Source organism: Sinocyclocheilus anshuiensis, unplaced genomic scaffold (assembly GCF_001515605.1).
Source record: "Sinocyclocheilus anshuiensis isolate Anshui unplaced genomic scaffold, SAMN03320099.WGS_v1.1 scaffold758, whole genome shotgun sequence".
Lineage (NCBI taxonomy): Eukaryota > Metazoa > Chordata > Actinopteri > Cypriniformes > Cyprinidae > Sinocyclocheilus > Sinocyclocheilus anshuiensis.
Window position 1 is genome coordinate 1,813,487 of NW_015548126.1, and position 24,799 is coordinate 1,838,285.

The 24,799-nt window shown below is 36.1% G+C and overlaps 1 protein-coding gene across 1 annotated transcript in view; it reads left to right on the plus strand.

The window, feature by feature from the left end:
- Positions 1-11,200: 11,200 nt before the first annotated feature.
- Positions 11,201-24,799, plus strand: part of LOC107704778 (stAR-related lipid transfer protein 13-like) — a 97,498-nt gene continuing 83,899 nt past the window's right edge. The window contains exons 1-3 of the mRNA XM_016507800.1: positions 11,201-11,459; positions 16,522-17,591; positions 24,441-24,608. Coding sequence (XP_016363286.1) covers positions 16,665-17,591; positions 24,441-24,608 — 1,095 coding nt within the window. The 5' untranslated portion in view covers positions 11,201-11,459; positions 16,522-16,664. The remainder of the gene's footprint in view (positions 11,460-16,521; positions 17,592-24,440; positions 24,609-24,799) is intronic.

Consider the following 24,799-nt stretch of genomic DNA (forward strand, 5'->3'; position numbering starts at 1 on the left):
AAATGCTGTTCTTTTTAATTTTTATTCATCAAAGAAAAAAGTATCAAAGGTTCCAAAAAAATATTAAGCAGCACAACTGTTTCCAACACTGATAATAAATCAGCATATTAGTATGAACACAACCAAAACATTTTTCGAGTTTAGTGAGGGAGTTAGTTGCGAAATCTTCTTTGAACAATTAATTGACTTTTTTCTGAATCTTTTTGACTTTATTCAAAATAACTGATTCATAACAGTCATTTGTTCATGAAACAGATATCATGGCCAAAAATAAATGTAAAATGTTTCCTTTTGTGTCCTGCAGGGTAAAGAAAATCATACAGATTTGAAACAACATAAGACTTTAGATCATGACAAACTAGATGCAAATTGGTGCTCGTTTGAATATATTTTTAGATGATTTAATAGCTGTTGTGTATACCTTTATTTATATGCCCTCTTTTTCAAAACAGGCAATTAACATCAGAAGTGTTTAACCCACAAAGCCTTGAAAGTCACCTTGTGCTATCTTAAGGTGTGACAGAAAACATTACTTGTCTCAATGTCTACATGAGGTGGAAACAGTGACCTTTGGTTTCATGTTTATATGCCTTTACCCTTATCAGGGTTTTTATCTGCTTTAAACACAACAGAGTGCTACTCACTTGTGTTTTCTGATACACCCGAATGTTTCCTATAGATTTAATTGATTGATGGATTTTTTGATTGTAGATTCACAGTTGCCACACACACTGAAGCCTGGCACAGAAACAGATGAATATGTAAGTAATTAGCCTTGGAAATGAAATCTACAGAGCAAATTCAATTGACTCATGCAGACTCTTCATTCATATGTCTTTACCTGGGCATCACTGGATACTTCAATGTGACTCAGCTGATCAGCGCCCAACCACTTCATGCTTTAATGAAGATTCATTGTGGGCTGAAAAGCGTGCTACAAGTGTGCACAGCTGTGAGCTGCGTGTGCCTGGGTCCCTGTTGAAACAAGCCTGGACTTTGTGAACTCCGCAGAAGCTGAAGCTGAAGTTATCATCTGCTTGTCTAATCAGACACCTCCTATGACCTCCTGCGCTACTGTTATTGAGTCATTAAGAAAGGGAGATCCGACTCTAGATGTGCATGTGTTGCCAACATGACTCAGTGGCTAACATGAATGTCTTGAATTTCCTGTCCAGGCTGATATCTGTGTTTATGAGTATGGATGGAACGTATTGGTTCATTGCTAATATAAAAATTAACCTTGTTTCCAGGCATTTCTGAAGACAAATTTCAGTTGAAACCAGTGAGGACTGTAATGCCTAGATGAAGCTTTCTATTTATGTCAATGGCAGTTGCTTGGTTGAACAGAACATTTTGAGCCAAAATAGAGAAAAAGTCAATGTAATGCCTTTCATAGCCCTCCAAAAACAGGTATTGCTAAAACACTAACGCAATATTTGCAAGATATGTTGTATGCAAAAAATGTATATCGTCAGAGTACGCAGCTAATTTCGAAAGGCCTTCAATGGAGAAACCAGGTTATGTAGTTACTACACTCTAAAAAATGCTGGGTTAAATATAACCCAGCGCTGGGTTAAAAAGGGACAAACCCAGCTATTGGGTTGTTTTGACCCAGCGGTTGGGTTCAAAACAACCCAATAGCTGGGTTATATTTAAAATTTTTTAGAGTGTACCATACCAAGAGCTAACAGGGCCATGCTAACTAGCCAAACCCAGGCAGCTTGGTTGAAACCAGTCCTGAACTGATTATCTTAATTTTGTGTGGATGATTTTGCTTGGAACTGTGAAAAATAAATGTATTAGGCCTGAAGTGCTCAACAAAGCCTTCCCTGTATTTCTGGAGCTCTTTATATAAAACCTAAATGCATTGAAACAGAGCAGTTTAGGTATCACCAGAGTGAATTTGGAAAACATTAAAGCTGTTCTGTGTGAAATAGAGGGGGGAAACAGATTTGACCTCTAATGCTGCCTTGTCAAAATTGGTGACCCTGCTATACATCTTTAGCTGTTTACATAAAACCAAAATGCTTTCTAGACTATGAAACGGAGGAGTTTAAACATCACCAGAGTAAATCTAGACATTAAGAGTGAGTGCTTGTGAATAACCCATTATAGTTAATGCTCACTCTGTGTTCATGTAGCTTATGTTAGGGAAATGAAATTCGCTGTTGGAGATAGATTTATTATGATGACGCAGTCATTGAGGATTGTAATTTAAGAATATTTTGTTGCATATAAAAAGTAAATAATGAAATGTAACATAAAACTCTACTTTTTAGAAAATTACCTGATGGTGTTGGCCATAGCAGCCCATGTTCCCCACGTCTGCCGCTGCCTTTCAGTAGAAGGAATTTGCTCCCTGATTTTGCCCATCGACTGAGCAAGTTAAGGCAGGTGAGGCTGGAGTGTGTTTGTAAGGTGAATTAATTTGCTCTTCATTCCACTGAATATTCCTGACGTGCTGTGTTTTTCGCTGGCGGACACCTCAGAGGTCACATAAACACACGTAACCGCTCCGCATGCCATATCTAGCTGATAATCACAGGGAGACTCTGATTTACACTGCTGAAATAACGGTTTCTGCTGTCATGACTCTTGTGTTGATAATCAGAGTCAGTACTTGAACGCCCGTCATCACACACAGTCATCCGCTCATAAAAGATGGCTGCTGTGTACAACAAACAAACATGTTCAAAGCAGTGTCGCGTGGTGGACGTGTTTGTTTGGGGTTTTTCAGTCCAACGCAAATTCTTGATTAATTACGTGGTTACGTGGTTTCCCAATTAAAGGAGATACTATTTAACTTAGACAATGAACAAGCAAGCAACACTTTTTTTTGCTATTACAATACTTGTTAAGTATTAAGTATATAAGTATATAAATATTTTTCTTGATATATATTAGTTGACAAATGTCATCAAGTTTATACTTTTTTATAAAAAAATTTAAAATAAGCACATTTTATATATTTATTGATTCATTTATCTGTTCATTTATTATTGTATCCATTCCTTTATTCATTTATCTGTTCATTTTTATGTTATTTGTTCATTTTTATGTGTATTTATCTATCTGTCTTTGTCTCGCATTTGTTCTTTGTCTATTTTTATTAACAGTCACCGTGCTTTTTGAACCATTAATCAACAAATCCTTGGTAAACATTGTAGGTATAAAGGTCACAGTGCTCACTATAAAAACACCTTGCTCACATATCAAGTAATTTTCAGTCTGAACTTAACCTTTACATCCATTTCTGCAGAGCATTTATGAACATGATAGATGAATGTTATTGTGTTGACAGGATAATCAGCATTCAGTCAAATTTACACAACGCTTTAGGACTCTTTGAGAACAAAACAAGCTTGTGGAAAGCAAATTTCTGATAATGGTTGCAAATTTTGTTCATGCGACAAATTTTCATAATGCACTCTTAAAAATAAATGTATTGGCATTGATTGTTATATTAAGAACCTTTTATATCCATAGAATCGTTCCAGTGAAAAAAGGTTCTTTAGTTTATCAAAACATTCTTTACACAAAATACAGAATATGGTTCTTTTAAGAACTGTTGACTGAAAGTTTCTTTGGGGAACCAAAAATGGTTCTTCTAAGGCATCGCTGCAAAATCACCCATTTGGAATTGTTGTTTTTACTGACTTTATTTACATATTTCTTCTTGACGATCGTAGGAAATGTCGCTGACTCAAAGTCACAAAAGCACTAGTGGTCTGATCTATTTCTGCAGCGTTTGCTCTTTTAGTCCTTTTGTTCTGAAGCATTTTCCTGTTGCTCTGTTTAAACCTGGGTGTTTTCAGCTGGTGTCAGAGGGGCGTCTAGAGGCCCCCGCGGTTCCCTGCTATTGGTTTTGCAATGAATCTGGAAATCTATAAACCCCAAATGCACAAATGAGGGAAAATATCAACACTGAGGTTTCTTATAATCCCCTTGGGAAGTCACCAACCAATCATGCTGTCACGAACATAGGAGCGAGTCCACCACACAGCCGGAGCAAAGACACTCTGGTTATTCATAAATCTGTGGAATGTTGTCATCTATTGCCACATGGCCTAAAATATGGGCGAAATTCTTAAAATATGGGACGCTGGAGATTGAATGGAATGTAAATGTAAACCCCAACCAGTATTTAAGACCTGCGATATTTCAAAAATGTTTCTGCAGAAATGTGTCATGCAGAAATACTGCTAACAGGAAAATCTACTGATAGACACACAATGGGGCTTTGTAAGATCAGCAAACTGGTACGCTTACTGAACGCTTGTTAGCATTAGTGTTATTGCTAGCTTCTTGAAGTGAACTAATCGTTTTGCAAGTCGGCATTAACAAATGCTTGTGATACTAATAATTCTCCAGCATTGCTCGTCAGGGAACACTTTGTGTGCACTGAGCAGATGGACTCAAAACTGAGAGATGCCAGTTAAAAACATGAGGTTGATCAGTCAGCACAATCTCCATGGGACGTCTGTGATGCCATATGTATCAGATCTTACTTCACTGATGTGCTTTCTTCAAAACTGGCTTCTCACAAATCTGGTTTCTTTTCTTTCATTTCCTCCACTTTTTTTCTCTCCATCTTTTCTTTAGTTTAAAGGGGTAATTTACCATTATTTTAATAAAAGTTGGCTGTCTATGCAGTAGAAATGTGATTTTTATTTATTTATTGAAATCGTAGCTACATGACTAGAGGAAAAATCCTGTGGTGAAAAAAGGTAGAAAAACGTAATAATGCACTGGGCTCGATCTGACTATCCATGAACAGGCATATAAAAATGCGGATTTAGTTTTCACAAAAGTCTTGGAGCTTTTATGTGTTTTACGTAATCTGGTGAACATTTGCTGACAAATAAATGGGAATGTCTTGGTGCAAGTAACGCAGAAAAAAAATTAAACATTGTTCATTTACTTATACTACCAACATGGTAAAAAGAGAAACCTGGTTGAAAATTGGTAAGTAAAATAATAATACATAAGAATAATATAGTACATAAGAATAAAATAATACATAATAAATAAATAAATAAGAATAAAATAATACATGAATAAATAAATAATATTAATAATAATAAAAATACTGAATTCTGAAAGACTTTTTACATTAAAGACAAATTACCTTTTTTGGCAAAAGAATCATGATAATAGATCCCATTAATAATTATATGGCTTGTTATTCAATAAAAACGTCTAAACATCTTTAAAACAAGATTTCACCTGAGAAATAATATTAATTTAATTTAATTTTTTTTTATCCTTCTTAATTTGTGGGTATTTTTGTTTAATGTTTTACTAGCGTTCTCTATTCCATATACTTGTTTTCTTATTATTTATTCTAAAAAATGACCCTCTAATGCTAGTGTTCTCTATTCTTTCTATTCATTCGACTTTTCTTTTTATTTATTTAAAAAAATGACCCACTAATATTAACATTCTCTATTCTTTTTCTGTTCTGTCTACTTGTTTTCTTTTTATTTATTATTAGAAAAACCTTGCGTTAGACTAACCGAGACTTGTCATAGCACTTACATATTATTGCTCTTTTGTTGGTTTTGATTGCTTCTATTGTCTTCATTTGTAAGTCGCTTTGGGTAAAAGGAAAAAACAAGGAAAAGAAAACCACTACTATATGATTTGCAAGTAGCGGATTTTTAAAGAGGTCTGAAAGGACGCAGTGATTCCTCTTGTTGCGATGTCTTGATCTTCAGTTTTGGAATCATAAACCGTTTTAAAATCCTTCCTGCACGCTCTTATGTATGCAACAGCAAATAGATGGCATCTCAGCACCTTTTCTGGTACCTAAGTCATATACGACAACCCTTAACCACATGTTTTAGAAGCAACTGCTTAGAGAACAAAGTGAGAACTTTGATCCATTGCCTCTTCTTGAGTCTGACAGCCTTAGCTAATGCGAAACCCAAGGCCGATGAGTTAGTTGCCACCGAGGGCATTAAGTTAGATTTATAAGGATGGGTCGAGTGTCTTAGGGCACAGACAGAACTGGAGTGCGAGGTGATGAGATGATGCAGGACACCTGCCTAGGCTTTCTGGAATGTTGGGAATCTTTCAGAGAATTGAAACGGAATGGGAATATTGAGTAAAAAAGATAAAGGCATTGCTGGAATGTTTTAACACGTTGCATTGCTGGGGTGTTTTTTATTAATTTTGTGTGTTTTTTTAGAGGCCGTTTTATGTTACATAAGTGTCTGGATTTCAAGGTTTAGTGTGGGATGAGGCTGGTTGCAAGTGCTGGAGGTTAAATGCCATTTGAGCATGAAAATGTTGCGCAAAACATTCACTATTATTTTCCAATCTCTCATCTGTTTTCTCAATGATTGATGTTGGAGTATTGTAAAAGCCCACTGTTGGAGTATAGTGCCAGATTGTCCCTCATGACTTAATACTATAAACGCACCAACACTCCAGTGTCGCCCACTATATTCAGACATACCTGCCTCTGTCTCTCTGTTAACACTGTTAGCTTCATAATCTTCTCTTAGAAAAGAGTAAATAACACAATAGCACCATTTCCACATCAACCTGTGGAATGCTGCTTAGCAAATGCTTTGGCTTTTTGAGTTAAAGTCTCCTGCTCTGGCATGTTGTGATTAAACTTTATTATTATTATTATTAGCACTCTGACTTCTTTGGATTTTTAATGCGTATTAAAATGCAATGTAACTTTTTTTATGGGCATTTGTGTTTCAAATGAACCCTCTATCTTGTTTATACTCATGCTATCACTATAATAAGACAACTGAGATGTACTTTGCGAAAAGGAACAGGCCTGATCCGGGCTGTATGGAGGTATGTAAATATTTTTAGATTTAACTAGATGCATCCTGCTTGAGGTGTTGTCATATTTTATGGCAGATTGTGGGGGTTGGCATATGGATCATGGTGAATGTGTCTATATGGCTGACAGCCATAGATAAGAATAATGCTCTTCTAGGGCTTAATTTAAAAAAAAAAAAAACTAGAACCAAATGTTGTAGTTTTTTTTTTACTTGAATCTTCAACGTCTGCATTTTTCTGCAGAAAGAACACTCGGGAATTCAGTAAGAATGAATTATGTTGCTTGTTATGGCAAGTGTTCTAGCATCCAATTCACTAAAGAAATGATGCAATTCGGTAAAAGTGTATACATCTTAGTTTATGCACATCTCATCTTACTGAATTAAAAATGGCTCTTCCTCAAGCATGCACACGTTTTTAATGAACATTTTGGAGATTTTATGTGCAGCTTGCATCAGAAATTTTAATGTGATATCCCAAAATTCATGTAGAAATGCATGAATTGAAACCCAGCTAATGCATTTTCTGACAGTACATTTTTCTTAAGAGCCAGTTCTTTGTAAAGGAATAGTTCACCCAAAAATGAATATTTGCTGAAAATCAGGGTGAATATTTACTCACCCTGAGGCCATCCAAGATGAAGATGAGTTTATTACTTCATCAAAGCATTACATCCCTTGCTCATCAATGTATCCTCTGTAGTGAATGGGTGCCGTCAGAGTCCAAACAGCGGATAAAAACATCACAATAATCCACAAGTAATTCACACAACTTGTGAAGTAAAAAGAATAGAGAGTTCATAAATCATAATAATGCTTCATCCAGTGGAATAAGTCCATCCCCCGTTGTCCTCTCACATCAAAATCTACTACATATTTGTTTAGAAATATTTTTAACTTTTTCACTTGTAAACAGTGCTTGATCTGTGCATATTTCTCTCCTGATACAGATTAGACTACTTTTAGAAAGCAATATTATGTATAGAGGACTCCTTTCAGCTGAAAAAAAAAATGGTTTGAAGTTAAAAACGTCTTAATGATGAAGTTGTTTATTACAAACATGCAGCTTTTCACTTCATAAGACATTAATTGATGGACTGGAATCGTGTGGATTACTCGTGGATTAGTGTGGTATTTTTATCAGTTGTTTGGACTCTCATTCTGACGGCACCCATTCACTGCAGAGGATCCATTGGTGAGCAAGTGAAGTAGTACTAAATTTCTGCACATTTCTGAAGAACTAATTCATCTACATCTTGCATGGCCCAAGGGTGAGTACATTTTTTAGCCAATTTTCATATGTAGTAAACAGTTCCTTTAATGAATTGGTCAAAATGACTCTTAACAAATCCACATTTATTTTGGTCATTTGGTCTTATGGTTTGACATTCATTTTTGAAAGCATAAATATGACTTTATCTCTCAATATGAGTTCTCTGATCTGATTTCAACTCTGCGTCAGAAATAACTGACATAACTGGACATTGGCATTCAGAATGCTGAACAGGTCATTTTTAATGTGAGAGGAGCACTAGTGAGAGGAGCACTACAGAAGCACAACTCTATGTGGCATTCAGTGGATGTGCGTTATAGCAGTTTTACAGAGAGAGTGCGCCTTGTCTTCTCAGCCACAAATCTAACATAGAGAATCCAAGAAACAGGGCTGCTTTTCAGCGCTGGAGGAAAGAGATCAGAAGAGAGCCTCTTTGGCTGAGCTACATGAAGATCCAGCTGTGTTTAAGCTGGATCCCCACAGCGCAAAGAAGGGTCACCTCACCACCAGGGCTCCACCGCTGCAAATAAAGACATCCATTCACACAGTCCTGCCAATCGCTCAGCCTGCTGCTGCTTTTCATCTGCTGCCCTTGTGGTGATCACCATGTAGTACAGATTGGTGGTGACATAAGCTCTCTCTTTTTGAGAAGGTCTTGCTTTTTTCTTGCTCGAGCGCCTTTGAAGATTATGGAGTCTCCGAGTAAATTTTGGCAGCATCCATGGCAATGCTGAGCCGGCTTTGGCCACCGTTCAGCGTTTCTTTATTTCATTTATTTAGTAGGTAATGAATTATGAGGGTTATTACCATGCCTAATAATATCAAATGGGGATTTTAAAAAGAAAACACTTCCATTTGATGGAAATATGCTCTAAATAGTGGACATTTTGCTTTTAGAATCAAATTATGCTTTGGCTAAAGAGTGATATTGTGGATTTTACCCCACCGGAATGCGATTTTTACCGGGGATGCCCCTCAAAATGCGATTGCTTTGGGCTAGTTTTGAGTAGTAATTGCTCGGGTTTTGTCAGGAAAACCTGGCCAACCCTGTCTTAGCTTGAACCAACCCTTAACTGCAAATATTAAACTTTGGCTGGTCACGTGCTCTAAAAATAATTTTGTTGAGGTTTTATATAAAACAAAGGTTATTGGAGTGTCTTTACAAGAAAATACTTTCAGTTTTGGTACTTCAAAATTACATGTTTAATTTCATGCATAATATGCCATATTTTAGTAACTTATTACAAAATCTACTAGCAATTTCTGCGTAAATGTTTTTTTTCTACATAAACTTTTTTACGGTGTACGAACATGTATGCTATGTTAAATTGTGCCGTTTCTATCCAGATCTAAAACCATATCAGAATAGCATAAAAAGTGATCTCTTTTTATTTGTAGGGCTGGTATGCAACCATCTAATACCTTAGTATCTGTAAAGCATGGTAAAAGATGGTTTTTCCTACAGAAAGTGTTACTTAATATATGATCTTTTTAATGTGGTCTATGTAAACACACAGAAACATTAAATTGCTAATGAGGCTTTTATTTATGGACCAATGTAAAATGAGCACCTTCTTTGAGTAATGTGAAAGCATTGTTGATAGTGGCTGCAGGCAGAATGGAAGAGTGTTTTGTGAATGAAGGGGATCATTCTCTTTCTCCCTCCTCTTTCCTCTCTCTATCTCTAGATGGGGTCAGCAGGAGTCTGTGTTGATTTGTGACCGTTGCTTCCTTTAGGGTGAGCAAGGACAGTGGTGAACAAACAAGCTGATTGATGTTTCTCAACCACAGAAGGAAATGCACAGATAATTTAGGACAAGAGAACATCAGCATTGGAGTTTTTATATGAGGTACTTTATCAGATAAATGTAAACATCAGGGGGAAGGTGATACTGTCATAAAAATTTGAAGCTTGGGAGCACAGAGTTAAGTTTGGTCTCACTTTAAAGAAGACCCATGGCAGATTATTGTTGAAGTAAAAAAAATTTAAAAAGTGAAACCAAAAAAAAAGTTCTAGATGTTTAGGTTTATGAAAATGATTTATGAACGATGTTTTATATAAAATATATATTGTATGAAACATGTTGAACTCTATACCTGCTAGAAAATCAAAGCCATAAATCTAAACAAGTTGTATTCCAAATTTGAGGTTGATATCTCAAAAAAATGAGCTTTCAGTAAGATTTTGTTTGGGGCGCAGACTCGCAGTACCAAATTTTCCCCATTAGATGCCAGCAAAACTCTGCTGGTGCACACGGTGGTTGGATTTGTGATTTGCAGGAGAGGAACAATTTTTTGTACCTAGTGCAAAACAGATTTATTAAAGGAAATGGAAGTGAAATAGTACATTTCCAATAAAAATACACACCTGTGGCAAAATTTATGCAGTTGGCAATAACTGAAAAGGACAAAAATTTCCAAAAGGTTGCACAAGGGTTAAAGTAAGTTAAAAAAAACGTACTTTTTATCTTTTGTGTGTGTGTTTTGTTTTTAAATATTCTCTTTTTAAAGATTTTTTAAAAAGTAAATTTTAGAAGGCCCCCACCCCCCATTGTAGGATTCCCTTTTTACCAAGAAATAAGCATTGTAGCCATTAAATATTTGCTTGGTTATCTCAAAGTGCTCTTGAATTTTGTTCCAGATCATTACAGTAGATGTGATGCTATGGTTCCATGGAAACCAATCTTAAGTACCTTCATACAAAAACACTGTCTGATAAGTCATTGACTTGTGTCCTAGGATTTGGACACAACCGCAGAACTTCCTGGGATAGCTCTCCCAAAGGAAAAAGCCATGGTAAATTTAAATATCTTCTTTTCTTTCCTGTTCTGTCCATTCCTTTTGTTTTGAAAGTATCTGTATGGCCTTCTGTGGATTTAATGGAATGCATCCAGCCCATTGAACTGGGGGTCAGAGCCATACAATGAGACATGGATCTGTTCTCCTTCACAATTAAAGCCAGTCCAGGCCATTTCCATCCAAATATGTTTGCAGGCCTTGTTTACACAACAGTATCTCTCTCTCTCTTCCTCTCTCTCTCACCCTTTCCCCTTAGCCATAACTCCTCCTCCAAACCATCATTCTAACAACAACTATACATTCTTCCTCCCCTTCCACTCTTACTCTGAATGACTTAGTCACTGCATGCTCAGGCTTCCCGTTGCCTGTGGGGATTTTGGGGAATTTGTGATGACAGCACCTCTCCCTCTGCGGAGGAGTTGCCTTGAATTTCCAAGGAGAAGAGGCAAAGGAGACGCTCACGAAGGCTGAGCGCGTCCACACGCACGTTTCTTGGTTTTAATGGGACCTTAGACACTTTGCACTCTCCTCATCATGACCGTGACGGCCGTTGGACTTCCTAGCATGTTCTGAACTACTCTAAGGTGAGAAGGCCTTCATTGTTTTAATATGCAGAAGTCTGTCTGTAGGGCAGAGACTTCAGCTTCAGTGCTGACCTGCTGGAGACTCTTCAGTGCAGGTGGATGACGGATAAAGTTAATGACAGAGAATACTGATAGCTTGAAGTCACCTTGGATGAAAGTGTCTGCCAAATGAATACATTTAAAGTTTAATGTGCTTCTAAATGTGAAAGTGAAATGGCAGGACTCGCTGGAAAATGTTACATATGCTTTAAACATCTTTAGATGGGTAGTTCATATGTTCTGTGGCGTGACATTCTGCATTTACTGCATCTAAAACTATTTTAAATAGCATTTTGTTAGTTGTTTTATAATTATTTATGCATGCAACTTCACCTTTTTAATGAAGAGACCACATAACAGAAGCCTTTTAATAAAAACAAGTAATTGCTTCTTCATTTCCCATAATTGCCGCTTTAGATCTTGCAGTGTGAATTTATATCTTGTCATTTGACAGTTATATTTCGTGACTTCTTCTTTTAATTGCATCTTTATTTCTCATAATTGCCACTTTATATCTTTTCTTATAAATGTATATCTTGTCATTTGACTGCTAAATTTCACAGCTGTGACTTCCTTTATATTGCATCCTTATTTCTCATAAGTGCCACTTTTTTAACCCGCCCCCCGTGTGAATTTATGTAATACATTTTGAATGTTAAATTTCACAATTGTGACTTGTTCTTTTAACTGCATCTTTATTTGTCATAATTGAAACTTTATTTCTCGCAATTGCAATGTTATATCTCACATTTTTACGCTTTTGGTGTATTGCTGGGTCCTTTAAAATAAACCAGTGAAGGTAAAAAAGTGAATAAAAATACTAAAAGAGAAATGGTGACCAGGACCTAATATACAATATACATTTTTTTTATGCAATCTTGAAAGTGTCTAACTTTAAAATTAATATATAATGCACACTTTTGATGTGTGCATTAAAATGCTCAGAAATGTGACTCTGAATGATGCATATCAAACATCAGGAACATATGCCAGGAGTCACAGGACTATTTCAACTTTACACGTGTCAGTAACTCTGTGTACGTTTTTACAGGACCATTACAATTGTGGTGAAACGTACACTGTGTAATGAATTAATAACGATCTCTGTAAAATGAATGGGAATGGCAGCGTTAACAGTCACTCAGAGTGTGTAAAGTGAAAAGAAAACTCTGCTTGCCCCTTTTCATGTATTGCAACACTGCTCAACGAGAAACTTGTAGAACGCTTGAGTGACATTCACAGTGCAGAATCCTCTTTGGCTGTTTGGATCAAGTCTTTTATACAGCTGGGAATGAGGAGGCCTCCTTTTACTGTGGCTTTAGAGAAAAACGGGCTAAAGGAAAGGAGGTGAGAGGACTAGATCTAATCAGGGTTACACTTGCAACACTGTTTCTCATGAGAGACAAAGTTTTCTCTTTTTGGGCAAATTACAAAACAAATGTTGTAACTTCCAATTATGCAACATCCAAATATTGTATCATGCTGAGTGACAGATTATAAAATTTAAAAGGATACTAAAGATAGTTTACACTGTTAAATTAGTTACCGATCACCAGAATTGTCACCATCACTTTTTTACTTTTGTCTTCTGACTAGATCATTTTAAACGGTGTTATGATTTGACAAATGTATTTTTAAAACTATAAGTATTGCATGTAATCTCTGTGTGAGTTCCATTAAAAATGCATTATACATAAAATAATCAGCAAAATTCTGTTTATAGTAATTTTAAGTGAAATACAGCATGTCCAAATTATTTCATGTGAACTAACATTATACAGGTTTTTTTGTGCATTGTAATATCTGACATATAGGTATAGTGTCATGTATTGCATAACCTGTGTTCTATACTGTTTCTGGTTATGAGCATGTTTGCATGTGTCGCAAGCACATGGGAAGTCAAGAGTCACTGACCTTGTGCGGTGTTTGGTCACTCTTCTTATCAGTTTTTAAAGGTTAAAGCCCTGAGGTTTTGTTAAGGGCAGGTGCATGTTTTCCTTTCTTTTGCTGAAATTTGACCATGTTTTTTTGAGTATGTGTGTGTGTGAGTGAGATAGATAGAATGAGAGTGAAGCACAAGGCGACGTGTTAAATGAGTGAAGGCCACAGTCAGGGCTGCCAGCTGGCCCCCTTCTCACATTTAACACCACAGATACAGCTCTGATTTTCTATGCATGCTTGGGAGTGCACGGGAATATTCTGTATTTCCATCTGTTGATGACCACTGGCAAAAGTTCCATACCGGAAGGTGCATGAAAAGAAACTCTTTGTGAAGATAAGCATATCAGTCAGTGAAATATGTTTTTTTTTCTGTTTCTGAGTTGACTACTGGAAGATCAATATTGATATTTCTGTGACTTTCTATGACTAATAGTGCTAAATATGCAATATTTATATAAAATACATAAATTATATTTATATTAAATATAGTACATAATAGGTATTATAACTCAAATGCAAAAAATAAAAAAATATTTATTACAATATAGTTATTTATATAAGACAGTACATGTCAACCTTTTGTTTTTATTTATTGTTATTGTTATTCTTATTTACTTTTTGATGATAATAAATAGATTACTGTTAGACTAGAAAAATATATCTTTTATGCTATTATATTTATAAAAGTTGTTTTGAGTTGACTTCTTTTTTTTTCAGTTAATTCTCAATCAAGAATTGAATGTCTATTATTTAAATATTTGAGTAGTTGGGTGTTTTTGGTTAAAAGTGTAAATATCGATTTTAAAACAAAATATCAGTCACTTTTCAAGACTGCACACTTAATTATATACATCTGTTCATTTTGTACACTTTAAAACAATTTTTTTTGTCACATTTGACTATTTAAGTGCTGAAAAGATGATTGAAATGGTGATTAGCATCTAAAATATACACTTCACCTTATTCATTCAAATGAACCTGTTGTAAAAAAGTAATATATTTAAAATACATTTATTTCATACGAAGTACAGTTCAAATCTATTAACATACAGCGGGTAAAATAAGTATTGAACACGTCACCATGTTTCCCAGTAAATATATTTCTAAAGGTGCTTTTTCCCTGTGTAATTCCAATTTATTACTCATAACTTAATTTCTGAACTTATTTGTTTTGTTTTCTTTGTCTGGATGAATTACTTCGGTTGTTTACTGACATCTGATGAGAATTTCAAGTCAACAGCATCTTTAGAAATATATTTACTTAGAAAAATGGTGACGTGTTCAATACTTATTTTACCCGCTGTATTTACTAACATGTTGCTCAAGACTTATGATATAAGAATTATAATGAAACTTTATTTGGAGTACTACTTGTGCACAATGCACATTTCTTAATAGCAAGCCTAAAATGTGTTTTAATGTCACTATTATTGAGGATTGTATGATTTTTGAATAGTATCTGTCTTTAAATGCAAGATATTTAAAGTCTACCTGAAGTATACTTGCAATAGTTCCAATTTAGCACAATTAAATACGTCAGTATATCTTTAGTTGGGCTTCAGCACTACTTCAACACATTTAAAGTGCACTAAGCACAAAATTAGTTGTTTCAATCCAAGTATACCAGTTTAGTATACTAAAAGTACAATTGCAGGGTATTTTTATTAAGTACATAAATATATAAATGCATTTGTCGTAGACTTAGCATGAAATAAATATATTTCAAATGCATTTTAGTATATTTATTTTTCACTAGGGAATTTAAGCCTAACATCTTATTTTTATAAAAACAAAAACTTAATGCCCATGTTATTTGAAATGTACCCATTTCTTTCCACAGCCCAGTATTCACTTCTGGAATGATCTGGCCTGTCAGATGCAATTTGCATGCTAAACTAATAAATCTTACAAAACCCCAACCAATCACATCTCAATATAGCATGATTTCACGCTATCGGTCCCTTGATTGAAACATCCTGCCAGGAATAATCTTTATCTTTCACAGTTCATCTCTCTAGATGATGTTCTTCAGCTATAAGGTGTCAGAAAGGAATGTTCTTTCTTTTTCCACCAATCAGACTCTTCCTGTGGTTTAATGTGTGTTTTTGTGGAGCGTGGTTGGGGGTTAATGAGGGGGTTAGCAGGGTTGCTAACCACAGCCTGGTCTGGGACATTTAGGTCGTCTGATGAATGGACGGGTACATTGTAAATCAGCCACTGGAGCGCAAAGAGCCGGATTCCTCATAGCACTGATGTCACCACCGTCGTGCCTTCAACAAATCCAGACTTGAATGCTCTCAGCCCGAGCCAGATGTTCAACCCCTCAGATCCCCTGTTATTCCCTCCTCTACTTGTGCAAGATTCCTTGTTATTCCCTCTTTGCTTCTCTGGGATTCCGTTATCCCTTCTCTCTGCCTCTGTGAGACTCTCTATTCTTCCCAGAGTTTCTCTTTGGGATTCAGTCTTTCTCCATCTGTGAGATTCTTTGTTTTTTTTTTCAGACTCTTCCTCTGTGGGCTTCCTAGTTACTCTTTCATTTTACTCATGTTTCCAGCTCCTTGTGAATATATGTGTGCTTTTCCAATTCAAAGCGATGCTCCAATGCATGCTTATCTCATTTAAAGCAATATTACAGGGTAAACGCTGTACAAATTTGGCATACTGTTGATTACCACTGAGAATATAAAAAGTAATTCTTTGTTTGTTTTTATCTTCTGCTTTTCCATCAGAAGCAATGCTGAAATGTATTTTCATCTATTTCCTTGTTGAAAAGAAAACAGAATGCCTAAAAAACCCATCTAAGGTGCATTTCTGGTTTAAGATGGTCTAACTAGTCTTGGCCAGAATGACCATCTAAAAAGTGTTCAAAACCAGTCTAATTAGCTTGTCCAGGCAAGGAAACCAGTTGACCTTAGGCTGATAGGTTTAAGATGTTTTTACGAGCAGGACTGTGAACTACACCATCAGAAAAGTTATTGAAACACAATTCCTTTGGATAAAGACAATCTAATAAATGTACCTAGCTAGAAAAAATCATGCACCCATTTAAAGCAAACTCATAATTTCTGTTCTTTCTTTTCAGGATGGTCGGCACAAAGTGCTAATTAGCACAGAGGAACCAGTTCAGTCCAAATGGTGGAACATGATGAACATGGCAGTTTCTGGCATCTTACAAAAACTCTTCTGGATATTCCTTATGGCTAGTTTCAAGCTGTAGATTGAAACATGGAAGATCAGCCCGTGATGACTTTTGAAGGACAGAGGTCATCAGCTTTGCAAGAGGCCCCCAAAATGACTTTCTCAGTAGAGCTTTCAATGGTAAATTCAACCATGGATAGAAACCTGACCTTAAAAGATACTTCTGATTCACTGTCCTCTGTTATAGATGAACCTTTAAAAGACCAACCACAATTTGAGCTGAAGAATAAAAGTTCATTAGAGAAGATCAGTCAAATTGTACCAGTGCTCGTCAGCAAAGATGGACCTGGTCTTCAAATCTCGAATCATTGTCAAAAGACAATGAAATACATTGAACATCAAATCACTTCCGCTCCAATATCAACCTCAAAACATGAACTAAATGGCATTTATTGTGAACCTGACCTCCAAATGGATGCTGAGACCGGATTCAGCTATTTGTTGACTCCCTCAGATAGTCCAGTGACCAACAGCATTGATGTAGACTCCTCAAACACCTCATCTACTACTTATCGTTTCTCTAATTTGACAGTCAGACCCATATCAGAACCAGCTTACTCTTTTGCATCCTCTCCAGTGGGACCGTCCCACCTTGAGCACCCTTACTCGGCTCCTTTGCCAGTCACCAAGGGAGCCGATCTACCCCGAATCATCAAACACAAGCCCAGCTCCATTACCTTTGCAGATTACGACAGCTTTTTGGGTCTAATCTCGAACACCCGAGCCAATGAGAGTTCAGATGCTTGTGAGACCTCTTCTGAAGATGATGACGATGATGTGTTTCCCAAGTGCACAGAATTTCTCCAAAGCTCCAGACAAAACGGTGGTGGACTGGAGAAACAAAGGAGGAAAGGTACCTGTGGACAAACACATGGAGAAGGAACTTCCAGCACCAAGCTGCCACCCACCAGAAGCAGCAGCTATGAGGCGGAGGAGGAGAGCAGCAGTACAGAGGTGAGGGTCCAATGTTGGTTAGATGTTTAATAGGCCTTTTGAGATTTGTTAAAGCTTGGCTATGTCTTTAAGCAGGATATCTTGTTTAGTTTTCAATGTCTGTATGGCCTTCAGTTCAGTACTGTATTACTATTCCACAGGTTCAGGCTCAACCTATAAACACTAAGTGTTCAAATTCTGAAATGAATGCAAGCCAAATGTCTTGCATTAGTACATTTAAACTGTTTTGTTGCTCATTTCAGCTTTAAGTGCTATTCATGTTTCTCACGGACATTAAAAACTTGGAAATATTGGGGAGTTTTTGTTTGCCAGGTCTGTAAAAGTCATGGCCGGTAATAAAATCTCCAAAGTCATGGAAAAGTAATGGCTATTTCTGTAGTGAATATTGATTTTTCTAGTTTTGCTTGATCCTAAATATTTTATTGACTAGATTTTGTGCTTGTTTAGATTAAAACATGTCCGCAAGCCATAGTTGATGTCTGACGTTTGAGCGAAACTTTCAAGTGCATTTATTTCAATGAGTCAGTTAAGCAGGTTCATAAATCTGGCAGAAAGACGTGGAATTGCTCTGGAATTGCAATTGGTCTGAATAATAATAATAAAAAAATAAAACTCTTTTTTCCAGTTATCCCAAATAACTGGATAAATCATGGAAAAGTCATGGAAATTAATTGGTCCAAATTTGTAGAATTGGTGAACTTTATTCGTTTAAAGGGATAGTTCACCCCAAAATGAAAATGTCGGATTTCATATAAAATATCATAATTTGTGTTCCGAAGATGAACAAATGTCTTACGTGTTTGGAACGACATGAGGGTGAGTAATTAATGACAGAATTTTCATTTTTGGGTGAACTATCCCTTTAAAGAATGTTAAGAATTTCAAGATAAAGCTGGAAAATCTCCTATTGACTTTATTAGAATGCTCATCACAATAAAATTTAATGGACAGTGACGACATGACAGTATTCAGTGATGACATTCAGTATACTGAATTGCAATTTGGTCTTTTTTCTTACATTTTTTTTTTGGCATACTAAATTGAGAAGGCACTCATATTCTTTAGGAAAATAAAAATGATTTGAGTCACATTTTAAAATAAAAGTGAAGCTTTCCTGAGCATCTGTCGTAGCCTCTGTTTTCATGGAATGCTGAGTCTGATGTCCTTCCTGTCGCCTGTCAGAGCAAACGTCTGTTCAACGGTGAACTTAGCCTTCCATTACTTACAACTCCATTTAGTTGGAGCCAGTCATGGATGATTTGCATCTTTCTACTAACCTCATGCCTGACCTGACTGTTGGCAACCTGTGACCTTCCCATCCCAAGTTTATTGGCCTTTAAAGAGGTGTGACGTGGACACATATGAAAACACAATAGCTTATTCCCTACCATGCTTGGTTAAGAAACCCTGTAAAAAAAGTCCCATACCATTCATACCAGAGATAACCAGGACAAAGAGTAAAGTTGATCACACCCTCTTATTCTGTTCTTATCACTACATAAGCACAATGAGTCAATGTTGTTCAGTATTTCTATTCATTTTGATGTCTTTAGCTATTGTTTGTTGTTAGAATAAGTAACCATTCCTTTACCATCATCATATTTTTAATATTTTTTTCTTTTTCTTTTTTAATAGATTAGATGGTAATAGATTCTATACATTCTATTTATTATATGCATTTTAGTAGATTTTATTGTCACATCTACATTTTTTGCAAGTCAGTGTTTTTTTGTAATCTTCATAAAGTTATGCTATTTATTCTGGGGTTCGCAGCTACATATAGATAATTTTACATTTGTGATGACTCAGTTTAAATTTTGCTATTTAAATATTTTAATTGCAAAGATGTTATGAAATGTTAATAAAAATCTGTATAACTGTATGTAGTATTCTTCTGAAGTATTAAGTATTATTTTAGTAGATAGTAGAAGTAGATAATGAATTCAAAAATAATTAAATATTACATTATTAAATAATATTTGCATTTACCGTTTATAAAAATCTGTATAACTGTATGTAGTATTCTTCTGAAGTATTAAGTATTATTTTAGAAGTAGATAATGAATTCAAAAATAATTAAATATTACATTATTAAATAATATTTGCATTTACATTTTTAAATTGCAGATACTTTTACCCAAAGAAAATATATGTAATAAATATTTTTATTTTATTGTAATTGAAAAAATAAATACTTTTAAAATCTTAACTTTTTGTACTGGAAGAGACTGTCAAACCAAGAAAGCCCAATTATATCTAGGGTTGTGATGACGTACAGTAACTGCTCAGTGTCAGTGGTGTAGCTACAGTAGTTAACAGAACGTGCAGAGGTTAAAAGGATTTTTCTAGGGCAGGTGAGCTGAGATGGTTTGTTAGGCCCCAGCAGACCCCTGTTCTGCACATGCTCGACTCTCCCCTCCTGTTACTCATTCTCTGTTCATGCATGATTTAAGATGGAACTGTGAAAGAATGTGGTACCCCTCACGTGAACGCTGACCTTGCCTCATTTGCACCTTCTTAAGAAATACCACAATGAGCTGCCTGTGGATAAGGACAGAAATTAGTATTATTATTTTTTATTTTTTTTCAAAATTTATAAATGAGATTCCATAGAACAATTCATATGGAAATTAAATATTAGATATTTAGCGTAGTCCACAATTATTGAGATTTTAAAAAATGCATTTTGCATCTTCACCATTTGGTGGCGCTCTATACAAATCTGTGGATAAGGACAGAAATTATTATTATTATTTTTTTTTTCTTTTTCAAAATTTATAAATGAGATTCCATAGAACAATTCATATGGAAATTAAATATTAGATATTTAGCATAGTCCACAATTATTGAGATTTTAAAAAATGCATTTTGCATCTTCACCATTTGGTGGCGCTCTATACAAACCTTTACCCATATTGTGGCCAATAGCACCAGTAGAGTTATTTCTACTTGTTTATGTGGATTTTATGTGTGCATATGTCTTAGAATTGTGAAAAACTCTGCATCTCTAGCCATCTGTCCATATACGTATGAGGAAAGACATTCAGTTTGACAGTGAACGGCTCCTGTAACAAAAAGTAGGAGGATTTTCTTCCTCCTTAGAGTCTTATCTGACCTGGATTTTGAAGCAGTTCAGCAAACGGATTATGGCTGTTGGCCTTTAAGGATGACATATTGTTACATTCTCTCGGTGGAGGTGGCTGGCACGCTCAGTGGGTGGCATGGCCATGGCAGGAAGCCCAGAGCTGTGCCAAAGCCAGGCACTTGACTCCTCATTTCCATGTCAATGGGCCAGTGCTGAGATTTACAATGTGGCCAATTTGCGGCGGTGCAGTTATGGTCCTCGGCCATTCTGTCCACCGTGGAAGATAACAATGATGAGCTGATCTGGTGGGACTGACTCATACCAGCCTAGTTGCCATGACAAGTGTATTTTCTCACGACTGACAGGGTGGAAAGGGGTGTTGTAACTGATGCCGGGTTATTGAATACCACGCATTCTGTGCAGGGAACAGATTCCAAGGGCTGCCACTAGACCAAGACACTATGTTTTTATGAAAACTCCACATGTCTGTGGCAATCTATACTTGATATTTTGTTGTTTTTAGCAATAATAGTAAATAAGTAAAATTGGTAACACTTTACAGTATTCATTAGTTGATATTAAAAGGATAGTTCACCCAAAAATGAAAATTCTGTCATTAATTACTAACCCTCATGTCGTCCCAAACCCGAAAGACCTTCGTTCATCTTCAGAACACAAATTAAGATATTTTTCATGAAATCCAAGAGCTTTCTGACCCTGCATAGACAGCAATGGTACTCTTGTGAACGCACGTTGAAGACTAACACAGAAGAGAAGAAATTGTTGAATAAGGTAATTATTTTAGTTTTTTTTTTTGCGTACAAAAAGTATTCTCGTAGCTTCATAACATTACGGTTGAACCACATGGATGTCACATGGACTGTTTTAACAATGTCCTTACTACCTTTCTGGGCCTTGAATGTGTCAGTTGCGTTGCTGTCTATGGAGGGACAGAAAGCTCTCAGATATCCTCAAAAAATGTGTGTTCTGAAGATGAACAGAGGTCTTATGGGTTTGGAACGACTTGAGGGTGAGTAATTAATGATAAAATTTTCATTTTTGGGTGAACTATCCCTTTAATGTATTAGGTATCATGAACTAACAGTGTACAGTACTTTAACAGCATTTATCATTCTAGATTAATTTGTTTATTATACTAATACATTTTTGACATGTTATGTTAAATAAATTATAACCCATTAGTTCATGTATATGAACAAACATGAATGAACAATGAACAATAGCATTTTATATACATTACTATTATTAAATATCAACAGCGCTGCCTTTATTTATTTGATCAAAACCATAATATTGTAAAATAATATTGCAATTTAAAATAACTGTTTCTATTTTAATGTAATATAAAATGTAATTTATTCCTGTGATGCAAAGCTGAATTTTTAGCTGCCATTATTCCAGTCTTCAGTGTCACATGCTCCTTCAGAATTGATACTAAGATGCTGATTTGGTGCTCAAGAAACATTTCTTATTATTATCAATCTTGAAAACAGTTGAAAACCATGATTTTTTTTTGAAGATTCTTGGATAAATAGAAAATTTAAAAGCACAGCTTTTTTTTTTAAATAGAAATCTTTTGTAATGTCTTGACTCTTTACTGTCACTTTTAAAAATTTTAATGTGTCCTTACTAATAAAAGTATTAATTTCTTTCAAAAAAAAATCTGACATTGTCAAACAACATCCTCCTTTATTTCTGAGAAGACACTAACTGTTTTCACTCGAGACTCCGCATGGGGGGGTCAGATTTGAGCATTATAAACAAATGCATTGTCTTTTGTCAGAGTTAAGAGGGTTAATGGTCCATTGCAGAATGGCAAGACAGAGTGGCGCTGGTGTCTTAAGAGAGACAACAAGAAATTCTTCTCACTAGCTTTGACTCGTGAAACTCAAAGGTCAGGCAGACTGGACATCGTAAAGTCATGCCAGATTCAGACCCCTACCTGGGATCCAGGACCCCACTACCTTTGTGTTTGCAGCCCAAACACAGCACCTCATCCCAAACCTAAAAATAGAATAAGCAGCACATTGATAACAAGAAATGTTTCTTGAGCACCAAATTAGCATATTAGAATGATCTCTGAAGGATCATGTGACACTGAAGACTGGAGTAATGATGCTGAAAATTCAGCATTTTAAAATATATTCAACTGTTATTTTGAATTGTAATAATATTTCACAATATTACTGTTTTTACTGGTCAAATGCAGCCTTGGTGAGCATCAGAGACTTCTTTCAAAAACATACTTTTGAATAGTAGTGTATCATTTAAAATTGCCCTAGAATGGTTGTGCGTCTTTGTTCGCTCTCTGAAGGAATGTCAGCATCTTGAGTCTAACTGGTTAAGGGTCTTACCATGCCCACATTCTTTGCGATTTTACGTGCCTCGTATGTCGCCCCCCTTTTCAACCGAACCATGTATTTCTGCTACCTGAGACAAATGTGTCCCATTCTGGCATGACAGCCGTCAATAGCATCATTGTGTGAGGATGAGAGGGAGCCATAATTTTTGCCTTGGGGCTGCAGATCCCAAGAAGGGCTTGAGTGTTTCCGCCTGCTGTGTCTCCCGCACCGGGACGTTACTGTTCAATGTTCCTCACAGTTCATCTTTGGCCTCTTCCTGCTCTCTGGCCCCTCCACTTCATGTCAGTAAAGGGGCAACCCTGTTGATTTACGGCTTGGTGAGTGAGGTAGGTGAAGGTAATTTATAGCCCAGGAACCCTCGGCCCTGTCTGAGCTGGACGGGACAGTCTATTTATACTCTTTGGCAGCGGTGTCTGGGGAGCAGTGTAAGTAGCAGTGAGGAGAAAGGAGAGGAATACCACACAACTATGTTTGGACTACAATGGCAGCTGGGTTGCTCGCTGGTATTGGTTCAAAAGTGTGTGGCACTGTTACATTTGATTCTCAATGCTATTTACTGCTCAGTAGAAAATAATGTCAGAGAACAACACGTAAATATAGCTTGTCTTGTCTGTCTGTCTGTCTCTCTGTCTGTCGTTCTATCGTTCTATCTATCGTTCTATCATTCTGTCTATCATTCAATCGTTCTGTCTATCGTTCTATCGTTCTATCTCTCATTCTTTCTATCATTCTTTTTATCATTCTGTCATTCTATCTTCTGTTCAGTTGTTCTATCTATTGTTCTAGCTATTGTTTCATATATAAATATATTCCTTGAAAATGTTTTAAAAAGATTACGCTGATGTCTCAAACATTATTGTGTGCAATGAACTGAAATGTCAAACTGAGATCTCAGTATGAACTCAAGCATTTCTCATCAGATTCTTCAGTCAGAATGATCTGGGCTGTTCTGTCCACTATAATTGTATAGATCTGTACTCCCACCAAATGCCTGCAGTTCTCTTATTTGTTTCCATTGTAATTCTCCTAAGGAATTTTAGGAGAATCATCAGAGACAAAGTTGATACTAAAATGAAACAACTGAAAATTCCATTAAGTCTAAGCAGTAACATTTTCCTCTGTGAACGTGTTGGCGTGATTCAGTGTTTTTATGCAGAGCGTAGTTTAGTGTGACTTTGAAAGCTTTGAGAAATAAGAAGACACCGCTCTGAAATCAGTGCTGGCTCATCAAGTTGGTTATTTTTGGCTCTGTACATCAAAAGAAAACAGACCCTTGACTGAATGGCCGAGTCTAATGTAATGAGTCTGTCTAATCAGTTTTATCCTCAGTGTTTGTTTGTCTGTGATGTCCTACAGTATGTCTCTTCTGTCTGCATGCAGGAGTCTCCTCAGGTCCTGTCTCCCTGGTCTGAATCTATGATCCAGCTAATGAAGAGATTAGATCAGCTCAATCTGGACATAGAAGAAGCTCTCAGCGCCGGCTCTTCCCCCTCCGACACACCCAACACTGCCCGGAGACACACCACTAATGATAGAGCATCCCTGCAGGTCACTCTTGCTTTGTTTCTCATTAAATATAAAGTACGCAGTTTGTTGATTAGTAATCATTTAATGGAAAATATGTTGCCTTAGCTTCTTTGAAATGTGAATAATCTTTTTAGCTTCTGGATTTTATCCAAATCACATCTGATCAATTGTCTATTCTATTCTATTCTATTCTATTCTATTCTATTCTATTC